Source organism: Hippopotamus amphibius, chromosome 13 (assembly GCF_030028045.1).
Source record: "Hippopotamus amphibius kiboko isolate mHipAmp2 chromosome 13, mHipAmp2.hap2, whole genome shotgun sequence".
Lineage (NCBI taxonomy): Eukaryota > Metazoa > Chordata > Mammalia > Artiodactyla > Hippopotamidae > Hippopotamus > Hippopotamus amphibius.
This window is the reverse complement of record NC_080198.1, coordinates 84,142,174-84,162,264: the sequence shown is the minus strand read 5'-3', so window position 1 is coordinate 84,162,264 and position 20,091 is coordinate 84,142,174. Positions and strand designations below refer to the sequence as shown.

At 35.2% G+C, this 20,091-nt stretch overlaps 1 protein-coding gene across 1 annotated transcript in view; it reads left to right on the top strand.

The window, feature by feature from the left end:
• The window catches only part of ENPEP (glutamyl aminopeptidase), a 91,032-nt gene extending 74,752 nt beyond the window's left edge, over nt 1-16,280 (top strand). Inside the window, exons 14-20 of the mRNA XM_057705553.1 lie at nt 1,763-1,913; nt 2,911-2,984; nt 3,096-3,200; nt 3,289-3,459; nt 5,544-5,684; nt 14,629-14,707; nt 15,738-16,280. Of these exons, the coding sequence (XP_057561536.1) occupies nt 1,763-1,913; nt 2,911-2,984; nt 3,096-3,200; nt 3,289-3,459; nt 5,544-5,684; nt 14,629-14,707; nt 15,738-15,884 (868 nt within the window). The 3' untranslated portion in view covers nt 15,885-16,280. The remainder of the gene's footprint in view (nt 1-1,762; nt 1,914-2,910; nt 2,985-3,095; nt 3,201-3,288; nt 3,460-5,543; nt 5,685-14,628; nt 14,708-15,737) is intronic.
• Nucleotides 16,281-20,091: the final 3,811 nt, after the last annotated feature.

Here is a 20,091-nt window from a genome sequence, read left to right as displayed (position 1 = left end):
CAAGACCACAAAGTGAACATCAGCCATGCCAAGATACAGACCTCTAGGTACACCAGATTTACCATTTTACAGGCGCTCACAGAGCTGACCAGAGCACAACACAGGGCTAGAAATGCAACTTTTTCCACCCTATCGAGGACTGCCTTTTAAAGAAGGGAGAAGTAGGGGAATGGGGAAAAACCCCAAAAGGGATCCAGCTGATTGCAAGGAGACTGTTTTAAGCCAGAAATCTGAATTTAATTAGTACGTAAACATCAAGAGACCAGACATAAGGGAAGTTTTCAAAAGTCACCATACTGGGCTTCCCTGGTGGTTAAGAATCCACCTGTCAATGCAGGAGACATGGGTTCGAGCCCTGGTCCAGGAAGATCCCACGTGCCGCAGAGCAACTAAGCTCGTGCACCACAACTACTGAGCCTGCACTCTAGAGCCCGCGAGCCACAACTATTGAGCCTACGTGCCACAACTACTGAAGCCCACACACTTAGAGCCCGTGCTCTGCAACAAGAGAAGCCACCAGAGTAAGAAGCCGGCCCACTGCAATGAAGAGTAGCCCCTGCTCTCTGCAACTACAGAAAGCCCACATGCAGCAACAAAGACCCAATGCAGCCAATTAAAAAAAAAAAAGTCTCCATACCATCTGAAGGCTGAAGAACAAGAGATGGGGTCAGTTCTATCCACCTAACCACCTCTCTCAACCATTTCTAATGTCCCATTCAAACACCATGTTTGATAAGACACTATGTTTATCCTGAGCTTCTTTGAGAAGGACTGTGAAGATCAGGAACTGAGAAAATAGGAGAAATCAGCTCTCTGAACTGAAAACAAACTCTGTATCATATCACATTAGTACAAATCATATGATGCCAAAAGTGTTTATTCCTATCTAGCTCTCCAATACCAGCGTATCTTCTTATCAACTCTCAGGGGAGAAATCAAGGTATGATTACATTGTTCATCATTCACCAAAAAAATGATCTCAAACATACTAGCACTCGATGCATCAGTATTACTTACTCAATAATATAAAGTTTATTCTTTAATTTAAACTTTCAAAATGTAAAAATTTGGAAAGACAGGATTCCCATTTCCAAAACCTAGGCTAAAATTTGAGGCATAACAGATTTCTGAGAATATTATTTCAAAAGGTTCTAGAAACTTTTCCAAGGAGAAAGAAATCGAACTTTTTAAACTTTGAAATGCCAATAGTAACTTCACATTTTTTTGAGGAATGACATCCATTTTTATTTATGAATATTATTGGGAAATGTATAAAAAAGGAGACGTTTTAATGGGAGATATAAGTTCAAGTGGAATGTTTTAAGCATTCATGATTCACGAGTAATGTTACATTTCCTATTCATATCAAATGTAAAAAAATTCAATAAGATACATTTATAATGGTGCATTTGTATATTACAATCAGTTGTGAACCTAAAATTTAAAAGTTTCTATTTGTCAAAATTAACTGTGCACCTAAATGGCTTTTGTGTTATCTAAAATTCTGCCATAGCAGGTTTTCAAATGCACACCTTAATGTTCTGTCTCCCCCTTTATTACTGAACATGTGAAAGCACTAACACATCAATGTGAACAAAACTCTTTGATTGGGCCTTAACAGTAATGCATTTTCTTAATTGTTTAATGGAAGGATTCTCATTAACATTGAAGTGTATGATCCCCATATTAGTACTTTCAGTCAAAGGAAACTAGTCTATGGTTTTTAATTTACCGTGGACTTTTTTTTTTCTTTCTTTCTTAGAGCTCAACTTCTAAATTATAAGGAGGCTCTGAACTTGACCAAGTATCTCAAAATGGAAGAGGAATTTTTACCATGGCAGAGAGTCATTTCAGCTGTAACCTATATTATTAGCATGTTTGAAGATGATAAAGAGCTATACCCTATGATTGAGGTAATGCTAATGCTATATCTTATGAAAGTACACATTTAGCCATTAGCAGAAAAGGAAGATTTCTGAGAGAAGGAGCTCCTGGGAAACACAAAAGTATATCTTGCCTACCAAGTGAAATCAAAGGAAATTATAATGACTTAACTAATCAAATCGGAGAGAAGCTCTTTTTTTTCAACTTGAAATATATCAGTATTTCTGGTTCAGTAAACCACTTAAAGGTGTATTTTAGTGTTAGAAGGAATACAATAGTTAATATTTTATTTTAAATAAACATTTTTTAAACCATAGATACAAACTAGATCCTATTTTTAATGGATTTATCTATGTTAAAATGAATTTATTCTCATCAAAATATGACATCATTTTCCTTATTCTTACTGCTATTTCCACATTGAGATTTTATTATAAGATAGTCATTCTAAATACTTTTCTTGGCTTTGTGATTTCTGTAGCACTTTGGCAGGACACTTGTAATTTTAAACAAATTCTGGATTCCAAGCTCTAGCTCTTCCACTCTATGAAAGAACTTGGACAAATGTTTTCACATTTGTGAGTCTTTGTTTCCTTTGTACAATAGGAATGTCAGTTCTTGGCTGCCTATGGTAATAGGATAGTGAGAATCACATAAATATCCTTTGTAAATCCTAAGGCAATATTACAAATATTAGTTTTTATTTCATCAATGCTTGAGCAATTTTGCTTAGCACAGTATGTCAGGTGTTATTCTATTTATTACAAATGTTAACTAAGAAGTGCTGGTTTTAAGGGGCTTACCCAAAGTTCTGTAAAATATTAGAGAGTGATCCAGGATGTTCTTATGATCAAGGCTGAAGTAAAAGTGCAATGTGATAAAAACTTGAATACACCCCTTTCCTAGGACAAGCCCAAAGTTCTCTGAATTAGTAAGCGAAAAGATTACCACAGGGAACTAAAGATTATAATAAACGTGAGACTACTGCTAAATTATTATTCATTGTGCATGGTCCTTTTATTTCAGAAATACTTCCGAGATCAAGTGAAGCCCATTGCAGATTCTCTGGGATGGAACGATTATGGAGACCACCTCATAAAGTTATTTTTTACCTTTTTAAAAATTAATATTCATTTAATATTTGTTTGTGTATGTTAAGACATGCTGAAAAGTGCTCAAGGCCCCAGCTCTGTGTGTGTTTGTTTTCTTAGATTACTCCGTGCCTCTGTATTAGGGTTCGCGTGCAAGATGGGAGACAGTGATGCCTTGAACAATGCTTCCCAGTTATTTCAGGAGTGGCTAACTGGGACCGTAAGGTGACTGTTCATCATGTTTTCATTTCTGGAAGACTTTAAACTGAGAAGTGAGGAATTAAAATCTCTGAAACACTGTTTCTTCTTCTAGTCTTCCTGTAAATCTCAGGCTTCTGGTATATCGGTATGGAATGCAGAACTCTGGCAATGAGACTTCATGGAACTACACTCTTGAGCAATACCAGAAAACTTCATTAGCTCAAGAAAAGGAAAAGCTACTGTATGGATTAGCATCAGTGAAGGATGTTACTCTTTTGTCAAGGTAAATTGGAACTTTTTAAAAAATCATGTGAATGGTACTTGATAGTTTATATGTCACAGTCTTTAAAATGCTAATTAAAGGATGATATGTTTCCAAGAAAATCTAGTAAATAATTATCTTCCTGGCAAAAAAACAAAATAACCATTTAGGAGTGGCTTAAAAAATAAAGACATGTAATCTCATATAAAAAATTCTGGACATAGCTAGTTTACAGTTGTGCATAGTGGTTCCACGTTTTCATCCAAGACCTCGGCTCTTTCTCTTTTTTTCTGCCATCCTCAATATGTTGGAAATCTTATGACTTCCAGAGCTCCAAGCATTTTGCCTTCACACAAATATGTTCAATGGAAGAAGGACAGGAGCAAAAGAGCTCCTCCTCACAAGGCTCTGTGTTTTATGATGTGGTCAATTATCTCTACTTCCCCTCATAATCTAGAACTAGTCACCCTTGATCCTTCTGGGTTATACTCTGAATATATCACTTGATCATTTGTTGACTAGAATGAACTTGAATTCCTTTGGCTGATTTGGGCCAATCATGATACTCTAAGGATGGGTAGCAGTTTACCTTCTCTAGAATCAAGGATACCTTGATCCAAGCCCAGAACAAAATTGGTCTCTGTCAGCAGAGGAGTGTCTGCCACAACATGCATAGACACACACACAAAAGGTATTTATATTCCCCTCAGAAGGTACAAAGACTGCCTGAAGCCCACCTATGAATGTTCTCCCACTCCACACCTATGTCCCAAATCAACTAGCTTCTGCCTTTTTCAGTTTTTGCTTAGTTACGGTTTCTGAGTTATTTACTTCATTCATTTAACCAAGACTTAATGATGTCCTTTCTATGTATAGGTATATAGATTATGGGAATAAAAATGACCAAGAATGATATCTATCCTTGAGAAACTTATAGGTTCCTGGGAGAGGAAGAATATAAATAGTGAATTACAATGCAATAACCAATTCGTAAGGACTACCAGAAACAGTTTCCTTTTACTTAGCAGGGCCAACAACACACTTTCCCTATTTCACCTCAGGGCTCTATGTGAATTCTCCTCCTCTCTGCTCTAAGGTAATTTATCAAGAACTTGATCATCTTGACATTCCACAAAAAACATCATATTGATTCAATACTTTGATGGCATTGTGCTAATTGTATATGACGAGAAAATTATTAAGTACTTAGATGCCTTACTCTTGTGAACTAGAGGATAAAAGATAAATTGTACAAAATTCAGGAGCCCACCACTCCAGTGCAGTTTCTGGAAGTTTACTAGAGCATGTTCAGATATTCCCTCTGAGTACAGCCATGGCATAAATTTAATAAAAAACCTATTGATTTAGTCACTTAATTTATCTTGGACTTATTTGCATTATAATATAATTATAGCCAACTAGTCTAACCATACAGGTTACATTAGAAAGTTGTTTTTCACTATCTAGGGAAGCGCAAATAAGATTTAACTGTAACCCTATGTAAAATAAGAATATAAAGACTTTAATTTACTGGTTCCTTTTTTTTAGTTTAACGGAATAAGAGGTAAATGGATGAAGTGCTTCTATTTTTAATAGTTAAAATTGTGGGGTTTTAAAAAAATATTTATTTATTTATTTGGTTGTGCCAGGTCTTAGTTACAGCAGGTGGCTCCTTAGTTGCAATTCATAAGCTCCTTAGTTGCAGCACGTGAACTCTTAGTTGCAGCATGCATGTGGGATCTAGTTCCCTGACCAGGGATCAACCCGGGCCCCCTGCATTGGGAGCATGGAGTCTTAACCACTGCACCATCAGGGAAGTCCCAAAATTGTGTTTTTTAATTGTTTTTAGTACTTCCAAAACAATTTAAATGTTCCTATAGTTTACATTTCACTAGTCCTCAAAATCAGAGGTTGTTCTTTAAAACTAGTTAAATATTTTAGAAAATAGTAAATTGTGTTTAATCATATGTCTTATATAATTAACTCTGTCAGTTGGTGACTCAAGAATTGAATTACTGGAATGAAAGCTATGTTCTGTTGGAATTTAGCTAAGGGTGAACACTAAAGGTTCATTTTGAATTGTTTTTGTGTTTGGCTTCTCTTAGGTATTTGGATTTGCTCAAGGACTCAAACCTTATTAAAACTCAGGATGTGTTTACAGTCATTCGATACATCTCATATAACAGCTATGGGAAGACTATGGCCTGGAATTGGATTCAGCTCAACTGGGAATATCTAGTCGACAGGTGGGATGATCAGATAATGGTCTGTTGTTCTCTTTGTCTGATACCAACTACAAGTTCTTTCTTTTTCCTCTTTTCTGTGCTTTCTCTGACATCTATACAATATCTGAAATGGCATATTATCAGAGGTAAGGATCATGGTATTCTCCTTCCAGGGAAGCAATATACTAGTTAATTTTAAGCATAATTCCTTTTCTGGAAAGCAGTGTTTCCAGCTGGTCAACAGAACTCTGAAATCTGCAAAGATGCCTAAATTGCATTTAGTTTGGTTAAAACAAGTTAACATAATTCTGCCTGTTGTGCTAGCACCTAGCATAATGCCAGGCACATATTTCATTCTCAATTTTTAATGAAAACTAAGTGAGAATTCCTAGACTGAGTTCACATCATATGGATAATTTTGCCTCCCTTAACCAGATAATTAAGCTTTAGGCATTCTGAAAATTTCTTTTTAATTAATTTTTGAGTATAGTTGTTTTACAATGTTGTGTTAGTTTCTACTGTACAGCAAAATGAATCAGCTATATGTATACATATATCCCATCTTTTATGGACTTCCTTCCTATTTAGGTCACCACGGTGCATTAAGCAGAGTTCCCTGTGCTACACAGTATGTTTTCATTAGTTATCTATTTTATACATAGTATCAGTGGTGTATATATGTCAATCCTGACCTCCCAATTTCTCCCTTCCTAAACACAAACTATATATCCTGGGCAATAGCAGTTTTAAAATAAGTAGCAAGGACAAGAGATGGGCAAATCAGCTAAAGAGATGCTTTCCTAAATTTCTTATTTCTTCAGCCCCATATGAAAGAAATATTGCTACTCTTAGTCCTGACCCTCTAAATTTAATGCTCATTTCCACTATAAAGATACTTCTTTGACAGAGTATAAAATATACATTATATGTCCCAAACAAATATGTAAACATAGATCAAAGACCTATACCATCTGTAATCCCCACACCAAGAAATGGCCTCTGTCATCCCCTCCTAATCTCTCCTGTCTTCCCTTCAGCACTACTGAGTGCATAAAGACCACCTTATCAAAAATACTAACTGCAAAGATAACTTTTATTTCTATCATCTTTTCTACCCTACAATTAACCAATGTGCCATTATGTTCATTCACATTTCTTATCCTTCTGAGATCCAAATTGTATCTCTAGCTCTCAATGAAGACACCCTACATTGCTATTGCCTATTTGTGATAAATTTTTGCCTTTTGTATACTTGCAACAATTGAGTGTAACTGCTCATCCATTTCTATGAAGATTGGAGTGCTTGTGTGTGGTGCGTATATGATGCTCTCTGTTCATCTGCTTATAATTGTTTCAATAAAATATTTGGTTTAGAATTAATAAATCTACCTATTTGAGAACATGTTGCTATCTGGAGGTAATAGCTCATATTATGCAAGGTAGTACTTTCCTTTTTGAAAGATAAATGCCTAATGACACACACTGTGTATTTTGTTTTAATCAAAAAGTCTACAAAACATTTTTTATACACACTGTTAAGAAATCTATGTAGATGAACAATGCTTATTATTATTGTGAAAACATAACTAAATAATTTCTATTTTGCATAATAAAGTGGGCATTTCCTTCTTGTTTATTAAACAGAATATTTTTCAAGGCTTATTTGAATAGCTCTCGTGATTTATTTCAAATAATGCATATTTCATTTTTAAAAATTAGTTCATTGTTATACCTCTTAAAAAATTAAGAAGTAGGAAAAAACCAGGTGTTATATTGTTATAAAAATCATAAACAGTTGGCCTGAAAATAAATCTGTTAGACCTAATGTTGAATTTTTTTCAGGAAAAATAAACTGATGAACTATTTCCAGCGCTAGTTCCAAAACCCAAGACTTTTAATATTTCTTCACAGTCTAATGATCTAATTCTCAAAAGATATCATTTCAAATAGCCAGAACATAAGATTATATAATAACCAAATGTTGGACACAAAAAACTGCAATATTAATTATGGTTAGTTTGAAAAAATATAATTTCCCCCATTAAAATCGGATAACACAAATTAAACAGAAATGAGCCAAGCTTTAGCCAAGTATTTCAAACTCTTAAATGTTTTCCAGGTTTCAGAATAAGTGGTTTTACTGCCTCTGTTTCCGAACAATTTATTGTCATCTTAAAATAAATAAGCTGCTTTTTTATAAAGCTTTTGTTATGTGATTTTTATGACAGCTGATGGTCACACTACTAGTGTTCTTTCCAGCTTGAGACTTAACCACAATGTTCCAAAGATACTTCAGAAGTTATTTGCTTTTGTTTATTCCATTAAACTCTTACATGAAACTGTGAAGTTAAATAAACTCAATAAGCCAATGCAGTGTGGTGTGATAAAGTTTGATTTTAATTTATTACTATGAATGAAAAATTAAGTCAGTGGGACATGACTGAAATCATTTAAACACTACCTCATAAACAAAATAATTTAATAAGCACTTAAAAAGTTTTACATGCATTGGAACCATTTCTTCTAGAGAACATAATAGTACTTATGTAAATATTAAGTCCAAGAAGATGATTCTTATATAATTATTTTTCAAAATATTTAAGATATAATTAAGTCCTTAGTTTTAAAATTAAGATGACAAATAAACAGCATATTTCCCCTTAAATGGTACACTTTAAATGATACTTGTTTCTTGGAATGAACATGTTTTGTTTTTATATTTCTGGTATTTATACAGGTAGTTGCAGTTTTTATTCAATCTATTCACTGCTAGTTTCTAAATATATTCTTTAATTTCTAGTCACAAAACAAAACAGAAGATGAATATTATAGAAATTATAGAAAGTCACTGGAAAAACTGTTTTCTTACCTGTAATAACAGACTTTCTTTGAATCTGTAAAATATCATTACAGGAACTTAAGTGTGACCTCCTTTTTTACTATCTCAATTTTCTTATTATATTGGGTTGGCCAAAAGGTTCTATCAATTTTTAAGTAAAAATAAAAGTCACATTTTTCATTTTCACCAAGAACTTTATTGAACAATGTATTCACTGTTTTGTTCCACCACCTTCTGCCATTTTTCAGGCAACTTCATAATTCTATCTTCCCAAAACTTTTTATCTTTTTGAGCAAAGAACTGTTCCAGGTGCCTTTTACAGTCTTCCATGGAACTGAATTTTTTTGCCATTAAGAGAATTTTGTAAAGACCGAAATAAATGAAAATCCGAAGGTGCAATGTGTGGTGAATATGGCTAATGAATCAGAACTTCACAGCCAAGCTGTAACAGTTTTATCCTGGTCATCAAAGAAACATGCAGCCTTGTGTTATCTTGATGGAAGATTATACATTTTCTGTTGACTAATTCTGGATGCTTTTTGTCAAGAGCTACTTTCATTTGGCCTAATTGGGAGCAACACTTGCTGGAATTAATCATTTGGTTTTCCAGAAGGAGCTCATAATAGAGAACTCCCTTCCAATCCCACTATATACACAACATCACCTTCTTTGGATGAAGACTGGCCTTTGGTGTGGTTGGTAGTGGTTCATTTAGTTTGCCCCACAATCTTTTCTGTTCCACATTATTGTACAGTATCCACCTTTCATCACCTGTCACAATTTGTTTTAAAAACAGAACCTTCTCATTACGTTTCAGTAGAGAATCACACGTGGAAATATGTTTAAGAAGGTTTTGTTTGCCTATGTGGAACCCAAACATCAAAGCGATTCACATAACCAAGCTGGTGCAAATGATTTTCAACGATTGATTTGGACATTTTGAGTATGTCAGCTATCTCCCTCATGGTATATAACACTGATTGTTCTCAGTGTCTCAATTTGATCGCTGTCAACTTCAACTGGTCTGCCGACCGTGGAGCAACATCCACCGAGAAATCTCCAGCACAAAACGCAAACCACTTTTGGCATGTTCAGTCAGTCACAGCACCTTCTCCATATACTGAAGAAACCTTTTCTTGCAATTCAGTTGCATTTTTACCTTTCTTGAGATAATAAAGCATAATATGCTGAGAATGTTGCTTTTTTCTTCCATCTTCAATATTAAAATGGCTACACAAAAATTCACCAATTTTGATAAGCTTTTTTTTAAATGCACACTGATATGACAGCTATCACAATACAATCTAACAAAGTTGTTTCGAATGAAGTTAAAGACAACTAAGCCCTACTAGGGCCATCTCATGGAAAAACCGAATGAACCTTTTGGCCAACCCAATAAAATGGGTGTGTACTGTTTTCCACAAAATGCAGATAAGCAAAAATAAGGATACAAAAATCACCCATAATCCCACCACCTAAAAATAACACCTGTTGTCACATTGCTGTTTTTCCTTGAGTCATTTTTCTATGGCTCTTTATTTATTTACAGAAAGGAAATTATATTAGACATATGGTTTTTTAACCTGCTTTCTTTTTACACTGTCCTAGATTGTGGATATCTTTTCATGTCTTTAAGTATGCATCTTCAACGTTATTTTTAATTCTCAGTCATATTTCAATGTGTAGATACATCTTAGTTTATTTAGCCACTCTCCATCTGTTGGATAATAAAATTGTTCCAAACTTTTCACGGTATAAATAATGTATTGATGAACATTTTTGAAACTGAACCTCTTTGTTCTCTTTGAACATCCTTGACAATTTCTTTAGGATACAAATAATACTGGAAGTAATACTGCTATGTTAAAGGATGTGTCCATTTTTAGAATTTCTGATTGACATTGCAAAACTGTCACCCAGAACAAAATTTACTATTAACTTTGCCTATTTTTCCAAGCCTTGCCAACACTCAGTGCTGTCATTTAAAAATATTCTTGCTAATTGAGTACATGAAAACTGGTATCTTAAATTATAATTCTTTCATCCAGTAAATATTGTATTTACTATGTGCTAGGCACAGTGCTTGTACTGAAGGTACAACAGTATACAAAGAGAACTAGATCTGGTTCTCTGGCCTAGTGGAGCTTAGAGTCTAATGATGAAGATCAATATTAAGTAAAGAACCACACAAATGCATGTAGTATACTTAACACTGTAATAACTATAAACAGAAGAGGTTCAGGGCATCCTGAGGGTGATGGGGAAACTGACCAAGTCAAGAGAAGGTGGAGATTAAGGGCTTCCCTAAGGCAGTGATGATGGAGCTGCATTCTGAAGGAAGGACAGGAGTGAATTAGATGAACAGGAGGCGAAGCTTTCCTGGTTGAATGCCTACTATGAGAAAAGAGGAAAGATAAGGGCTAAGCTTTTCAGGGTCACATTAAGATTTGGGCTTTTGTTCTAAGAGCAATGATAAGTCACTACAGGATTTTAAGTAAGAAAGTAAAATGATCAATTTTACTTTGAAAAGAAAGCTCTGGTGGTAAAGTAAAGCACAGACCTAGATGGGGGCCAGAGCAAACTTGGGGAAAGAAATTATAGAGCTATTGGAGTAGTCCCAGCAAAAGATTGTGGTAAACGTACTATAGATGTAATGGTGAAAATGAAAAGATAAGAACATTTAGAATTTGGTAGATCAGAAATGGGAGGCAAGTGAGGTGACAAGAATAAAATGTCTAGATTTCTAGAAAAGATAAGGTTTGCAGAAAGACAATGAGTTCAGCTATATATATATGCCTTTGAGTCTCTTTTGAGATGTTAAAATGGAGATTGTTTCAAGGAAGTTATAGTCCCTTGCCAAACACTGCTTAAGTTTTGAGTAAATTCAAGAATAAAAATGCTCAATAAATGTATTGGTAACTCTAGAAAGAGTTTTTCAGTGGAGTGATGGAGGAAGAATTCAAATTGAAGTAAATCAATAAACAGTCAGTAGGGAGACAATGGAGACAAGAAATGTAGAGAGGTCTCTTGAAAAGTTTGACTATGAATGGGGAGGTAAGAGAAGATATTAAGAGAGTGATGCTAGATCAAGGGAGAAGATTCTTCCTTTTTTATATGGAAGATATTTTAATATGTTTAATATAGTTAAAAGCTGATGAGACAGATCCAGTGAAGAATGAGAGATTTAATAAATAAGACAGAAAAAAGATCTTTTTAAAAATTAAAGTTTTTGAGAAAGTGAGGGAGAAACAGGAACCACAGATAATAGATAGGAAAATAAAACCACAGATAAAGCACAGATAATAGAAGGAAAATAGGTATATTTGTATGTTTGTAAGCTAAAACAGGGGTCCCCAACCCCTGGTACCAGTGCGCAGCCTGTTAGGAACCAGGCCACACACCAGGAGGTCAGCAGGCAGGTGGGGACAGGCAGGCGAAGCTTCATCTGCCACTCCCCATCATCCTTTCCCGTTGCTCTCATTACTGCCTGAACCATCCCTCATCAACCTCCCCCACCCTCCCACCCCCCACTCCGTGGAAAAATTGTCTTCTACAAAACCGGTCCCTGCTGCCAAAAATGTTGGGGACTGCTGAACTAAACGATGTAGAGGTTACTAGGTATTTTCTCTGTGAATTAGAAGATAAGATCATCTGAGGAGGGAAGGAAGAAGGAGAGAGTTTAGGGGTTGTAAGAGAGTGAAAACATTTGAAAAACAATTCAAAGAGGAAGAGAATGAGTTGGCCAGGATAATGTAGGATTGTCAATGTGGAGAGCCCATTTAAGATTGATATCCATGAATTTATAGTGAAACAATATGGGGAAAGTTGGGTGACCTCCCTTGACAGAATGTGTCCACCTGGTACAAACAGAGGAAACGAGCAGTTAATTTCCTCCAAAGCTGGAGTTTTTGCTAGACACAAATTAATGAAATATAAGGGAGTTTAGGGCTTAGGCAAAATGTTATTGAAAATGGTAGACCATGGAATCTAAACTATATAAGGAAATAAGTGAAAGCAAAGGAAGAGCTGATGATCCAGAAGAAAGTAGGGGTTGGGATGGTCAATGGGCCAGAAATCCAGATAAAGTCAAAGAATGGTCATAGTGGAAAGTGAACAGTAAATTATGCCATGGAGCATGCATAAATTAATAATTTTAGAAGCAGAGTACTTATGAATGATCACAAGGTATGATGATGGGAACTGGTGGCTGGAGCAGAGTGGAGAAAATATCACTGGAAATGAGGAGATCAAGAAACTAAGGACCTAAGCTGTTATATCTTCATCTATGTGGACCTTGAAATCATGGCCTGGAGTAGAAGGACAACTAGGAGTCAAGTGCCAAAGTGTACCATAAATGAGATGAAGGGGAACAACCTTAAGGAACAGAGGTTCTTAAAAAGAAAGTGAAGGAATAATGGTTTGGAACCCACAATGGGGAGCATGACCATACCAATTCCCTTTCTGACCTGGTGCTATGAAGGATGTGGGAAAATAAACATTCTCCAAATAAGTAGTATTCTCTGTAAAGGGGTAGTTCCAGATGGCCGGGTGGAGGGTTTGAAAGGTTGGGCAGCTGTAGACAGCTAAGACAGAGGCAAGGAGGTACACACGTTATAGGGACAGTGTTGAGCAAAGATGCGCGAGAGTCTTACACTTTGGATGACTGATGACAGTAAGTAAAGGGAAATTGCTTGCCTCCTACTTCTAAGAGAAGAAAGACGAAAGACATAATGGATTTTAATTCAATGGTGTCTGTGATAAGAGTGAGCAATGGACCTCGTATACTGAAATTATGGATAATTATTAGAACATTTCATCTGGTTCCATTGGTACATTTTCTCTTTATATTTCTTTTGCAAACAGCTGATTCGTTCCTTTGCTGATTTCATGTTGGCATATTTCCAATTTGTAAGGGTTCTTTATAGAGTGAAAATATTTGCTCTTTCTACAACAAAATAATAAATTTTTACTTTTAATTTTATGGCAGTTTTTCTTCAGTATAAATTTTTATGTGTATGTGATAAACTTTATTAGTTTTTATCTTCATGATTTCTGCTTTATTGTGATAAATTTTAAATGTAAAATTTCTCCTACTGTTTGTTTACCTCTTTATGTATTAATATATTTTCCTTTATCCTTCCCCAATATTCCAACAGTTCAAGGTTTATACCTAATTCTTGTGATTGTTTTTCTTACACTGTGATTAATTGGGATGAAATTTTTACCTGTATCACAATGATCCATATTTTGGTCTTTAAGAAAATGTCTGATTCTTGCTCTTTAAGCAAGAAAATGCAAAAAGGATAGGAAAAGAACATTATCTCTAGAGTGCTATCTTTACACTCAGCTTCAAGTATCTTTGCTTAGCAGGCTGATATAGATCAAAACCCTAAATATGTAAGTAGCTAATAAAACTTTTTGAAGGCAGAATAAATAGCCTATATTCAAATTCCTGTACCTGCAGGAAGACACATAGAGTATTAGCTAGGATAAAGGTAATAGAGCTATTCTGCTGTAACAGAAACACAGAAATGCAGCAGCTTAAAGGATATAAGTAATTATTTCTCATTCAGGTTGGTCTCCTGAAGTAAGCATTCCAAGTTGTTAAGGTGGTCTGACCTTATTCTATCTGTGTGGTTGCAGCTTGGAGGAAGGGGAGGAAAAAAAAAAAAAAAGAAGAAGGTCCAAGGCAAGCAATTTCCCTTTACTTAAGCAAGGAGACGGAAGTTGAACATATCACTTTTGTTCATGTTCCACTGATGAGAACTGGGTCACCTGTCTGCACCTAGCTATGAGGAAGGCTGAGAAATGTCATCTGACTGTAGTTCTCACATGTGCAGGAAAAAAGGAGAACAGATTTGGGGAATATAACAAGCAATCTGCCATCTCTGGGAAAGTGGTGTGGATCTGTCTACAAAAAGAAGTGCAGAATTTGCTGAGAATTTCTGCTGAATAGAATTATCTTAAATTAAATATGTTTATTTACTGTGTTTTGTACTTACTGTACTTTGAAAATTACTTTTTAAAAAACACTCAGAATAAAAAAAAAATATGTCTGCATCTAGGGAAAATATTGAAAGTTCTGGGCACTTATATACGCTTTCCCTCCCCTAAATTGCTCTTCAGATACACACTCAATAACAGAAACCTTGGCCGGATTGTTACTATAGCAGAGCCATTCAACACTGAACTACAACTCTGGCAGGTATGAAGATAAATTCCTCTATACTTGTCAAGGAAGGAACAGAATTAATTTTTTTTTTCAAGTAGAAATGATATTTTCCCTATTCAGATCCCAGAAGACAAGGAAAAAGAAATAATTCTTATATATAATTAAATGTACACCTATTTTTTTCTAAACTGAAAAAAAATTCAAACAACCAAGAAATAAACAAAGTTTAAAAGTTGAGAAAGGTGAGGCCTTGGGAGGGTTAGAAGGCTCCGTGAGACCATTCGGTTTACCAAAGCATGAAAGTCTCCCATTTCCAGGTAAATGTAATCCTGGGATAAGCTGGTCAAGCTTTGATTCCTTTCTGAATTCATAGTTTTTTTTGGAATTTCAAAACTAAGCCCAATCTTTCAGATTTCAAATATCTCAGTTCCCAGGGAGGTAGGGGATGTTCATTAATGTTGGACAAATAGAGACAGTATGAATTTTCAGTATGTGTATGAGACATTGGAATGTTACATGCCTCTGTGTTAAGAAGCAAAATAATTCTTATTTTTGTAAATAGCAAATACTACTATGGTTGAGTTTGGGGGAGGGTTTTGGAGGGAAGAGGGAAAATGAACCAAGTTTAACAGAGATTTTTTGATGAGCCTTCAAGAAGTGAACTGAAAGTATATTAAAATACTCCAGACTCCAGGAATGAAAGGCTAAGCAAAGCCATCATTCCACAGACCGGATTTTCCAGGGAACACCTTGGGGAACATGCAGAAAATTGAGAAACCTGAAGAAGCAGAAAGAGCATGCCAGCACCAGTGTGCTGCTCTCCTTCCCCGATACATCAGGGCCTCTTTTGCATGACATGCTGCCAGGAGTCCAAAAGCCATGGGTAATGATTGCTAATCTGAGAGATGAGCTCAATCTAAATGATGCACCACAAAGTTTATCTCAGGGTTGTTCAGTGACACTGAATGTTCAGAGAAGAAAACAAATCCAGAGTGTAAATAAAATCCTCAAAGAATAATTAGGCTTAAAATTACTTTCTTAATTATTTCCTTCTCTTTTATAGATGGAGAGCTTTTTCAAAAGATATCCGGATGCTGGAGCAGGAGAAAAACCTAGGGAGCAAGTGCTGGAAACAGTGAAAAACAATATCGAGTGGTTAAAACAAAACAGAGACACCATAAGAGACTGGTTTTTTAATTTGAACGGTTGATGTGTTCAAATATCATATTTTAATTTTGTGACTCTATTGTTTCTTCTGTTAAATATTTGGTGGCCTAATTTACAAGCACCATGGAAGGAGTCTTATACATAGATACTGCTTTTGCTAAGTACTGTGTTTCTATGTCTTGCAAAGCTTTTAAATTGTTCCTCTTTGTTTATGAAGGAAGATACCAATAGAGTAGTTAATGTACTCAGGGATTTCTTCTAAGTGTACTTCACAGGAGATTCTTTACAAACTGAGGAGAATTTAATAGCCATTTTAATGTCTTTAAATATCATTCTTTGTATCTTAAATCTGTGAAAATAGAACAATTTGGTCTTAGCTTTACATTTTTAGTACCAAAGAAACACCACTTAATCTTCTCCCTTGATTGATTTTTAAAGTTTAAATACCAGTACTTGAGGGACCAATATTATCATCTTAATCTTTATTTTATTATTCAGAATTACACAGATCTAATATCATTGTATTCACATATGTTTTACTCCTTTAAATCCTATCAAAGTAACCCGGGCTTAAATTTTACTCAAGGATTGCATGAATTAGCCAAAGAAATGCCTGAGTGTTGCCTTTGTTCTTATAAAATCAACAAAAGAACTCTCCTCTCCTTTTAAAAATAAATCTGAATGATTACCTTGAAAAAATACATTGTTTTCCAGGGTCACTTTACTCTCAAATAATAATGACTGCAGCATCCCCAAATAATTTAGCAGGAGGCAAATAAGATTCAAGAACCCAGTCTTTTTTCATGCTTGGTACTCTGTCATCTTGTTCCATTCCCTACAAAGCTCCTTCAAATAAGCTATGAAATTAGAGGGAAGACAGTGCTTAACTCTGCTCCATGGATTTTAGAGGAAAGGGCTAAATAATTGGAAACTGGTCAGGAAAGAGAGAAGGCTGATTATTCCATAAAACTAAATGGAATTAGAATTTAGCTTTGACCTAACCTAGTGATCTAAGTGTGACAATGAGGAAACCCATGGATGTCTCCAACATGATTCTGCATATCTGAGGATATATCTTCTTATATATAACTTTTACTCATAAACCCTTAGATCCTAATCCATACAGAATAGCACTGATCAAATCTATATTCATGACTTGATTAAAGACATCAATTTTGTAGAAGCTGGTGGCAAGAACATGTTTAATATAGCACTTGACGCCTAGTAGATCCACAATACCAGTCCAATAGGCAGAAAAGATGGTAAATTGCTATGTTCCAGTCTGCTATATTTAGAAAATCGAAATTTATCTGGAACCTTCAGAAGTATAATTTAAGATTGGTTTGATGATAACTGAAGCACATGGGAACAATTAAAATCTTGGTTTTGACTTTACATAAAAATGTGTCCTAATCAAGGACTCAAATTTTGTAAACTTTCCCATTGCTGTCTCTTCATTATCACTTTTCAATCCACATGGCTAAACTGGCAAATTCAAATGCAGACGGGGAAAAAAGACAGAAGAAATTTTCAGGCTAACACTTTTAAAATATTATTTTAAATTACTGCAGGAGAAAAAACACATTAAATCATAAATCATCAGGAAAAAAAAATCCTCTATCCTCATGGGGATTAACACCCTAACTTCAAATTGACCACAATCAAAACCAACACTTGAAGTCTATGTATTGTTTCAAGTGGACAAATAAAGAAGTGGGATGGTTTCCCTTCTGCTTTATGTAATAAATTCTTAAAAGAAAAATATAAATTTGAGGGGGATGGTAAATGAAACAGATTCCAACCTGCCTACAAGTCAATTCTGTTTCATTCCACTTTAGGCACTAAAACTGAGAATTAATTGCTTAGTTCTCTTTACCCCACATGAAAAAGAGCTGTGCACACTTCATTATAACTCCATTAGCCAATCAGGCCTTCTCAAACAGTATCTGGTTTTTAAAAGGCTGATGACCAACAGACAGATCTATGCCAAGAACAGTTTGCTATTGTGCTTTCTTGGTTGTGTCATGATTTTTACAGGGAAAAAATTTAGTATGTTGTATCCAAAATTAAACCACAGTAAATCATCAACTTTAAAGAATTAACTGGAAGAAATGGTCAGCAAAGTCATGTAGCAAGAAGCAGGGCCAGCAGTAATTACTGCCTCCCTCTAGGCAGTTTATTCCTATATTGCAGATCACTGCTGTGCATCCACATAAATATAAACCAGGAGTTTAAATAATAAACTATGAATATAAAAGTGACAGGCAGGGAAGTTCTGGGAAGCAGAGATATACAGCTGGGTTGAAGGCAATGGTACTCCTACAGTTTACCCTCCATGTTGGTGACGTGTTTGTCCAAAAATAGATAAAAACATCGTGGGAACAAAAATCAAGAAATATAAGAATCTGGTAATTCTCAAAGGGGATTGAGACTAAGCAGGGAACAGACTGAAGAAGAGTATAATAAACAATGAGCTTTCCAAAACTTTGTTAAATAATAATAGTGATAGTAGCACTAATACTAATAGCAAACTCCTCTATATACCAAGCCCCGTTCTAAACACAAGCACTGCACATACATCAATTTCTATATTTAAACTTTACAAAAACCCCATGAGGTAGGTACTGTTAATATCCCTATTTTATAGATGGAGAAACTGAGACAGAGAAGTCACAAAACTTGCCCAATGCCAAAAAAAACCCAGTATCTGGTATGAGCTAGGATTTGAACTTAGTCAATTTATCACCAGGATCTAAGTTCTTAACCACATATTAAAGTAGAAACATGTGTTTTAAAATTAAAGTGACCTGAGTTTGAATTTCAACTACTTGCCTCTAATCTCTCTATTGTTCAGTTTCCTCATCTATAAAGTGGGGATAAAAATAATCACTACCTCACTGGACTGTTGTGAGGATTAAATGTAAAAATGCATGTAGAGGATGCATGTATGGGAAATGATAATCACTCAATTAACATTAGATGCTACTATTGTTACTATTATGATATCTCCTAGTCCCCAAAGACACCGGTTTGGAGAATAAAATAAAATTGGGTTAAGGAACAACCAAACCTAAGCAACTGAAGGCACTAAGGAAAGGCAGTGTGTCAGACTATGTTATTATTCATTAATAGTCACTGTCCCTCCCTGGAAGGAATTCCATTCTATCACCCCACTGAAGTCTAGCATGGGTGGTGCTAGACTTGCTTTGGCTGGTGAAATATGAGTGAAAGTGATGTGTGTCAATTTCAGGCAGAAATGTCCAGAGTCAGCACATGGTTTGCCATGTTCTCCATTATTCTTCTGCCACTAGATCCAGCAATGTTCCAGATAGAAGCTGCTCTGTTAGCCTGAATTTCACAATGAAATCAATGAAACCAAAATTGGTTCTTTGAAAATCACAGCAAAATTGACAAACCTTTAGCTAGAGTGACCAAGAAAAAAGGGAGAAGACTTAAACTACTGAAATTGGGAATGAAAGAGGTGGCATCACTACCAAACTTACAAAGATAAAAAGAATTAAAGAGAATTCTACGCATAACCATATACCAACAAATTAGATAACTTAGATGAAATAAACAAATTCCCAGAAAAACACAAACTATCAAACTGATGCAAGAAGAAACAGACAATCTGAACAGACTTATAACAACCAAAGAGACTGATTTAGTAATTAAAAAAAAAAAAATTCCCACAAAGGAAAGCCCAGGACTAGATGGCTTCCTTAATGAATTCTACCAAACGTTAAAAGAAAAAATAGCACCAATCCTTCACAAACTTGCAAAAAATAGAAGAGAAAGGAACACTTCTCAATTCATTCTACAAGGTCATTAGCACTCTGATACCAAAACCAGGCAAAGACATAGAAAAAAAATCCCCAAAACTACAGGTCAGCATCCCTTTTGAATACATACACAAAGATCCTAAACAAAATACTAGCAAACTAAATCTAGCAACAAAGAAAAATGATTAAAGACCATGACCAAATGCCAAGTGGAATTTATCCAAGAATGCAAGACTGTTTTGACATATGAAAATCAATCAATGTGACATACCATGTTGATGGAATAAGGACAAAAACCACATGATCATCCCCATGGTGCAGAAGAAGCATTTGACAAAATCCAGCACCCTCTCGTGATAAACCACTCAACAAGCTAGGAATAGAAGGGAACGTCCTCGTCTATGAAACAATAGCTAACATCACACATACAGGTAAAGGACTGAATGCTTCGTCCCTAAGATCAACAAC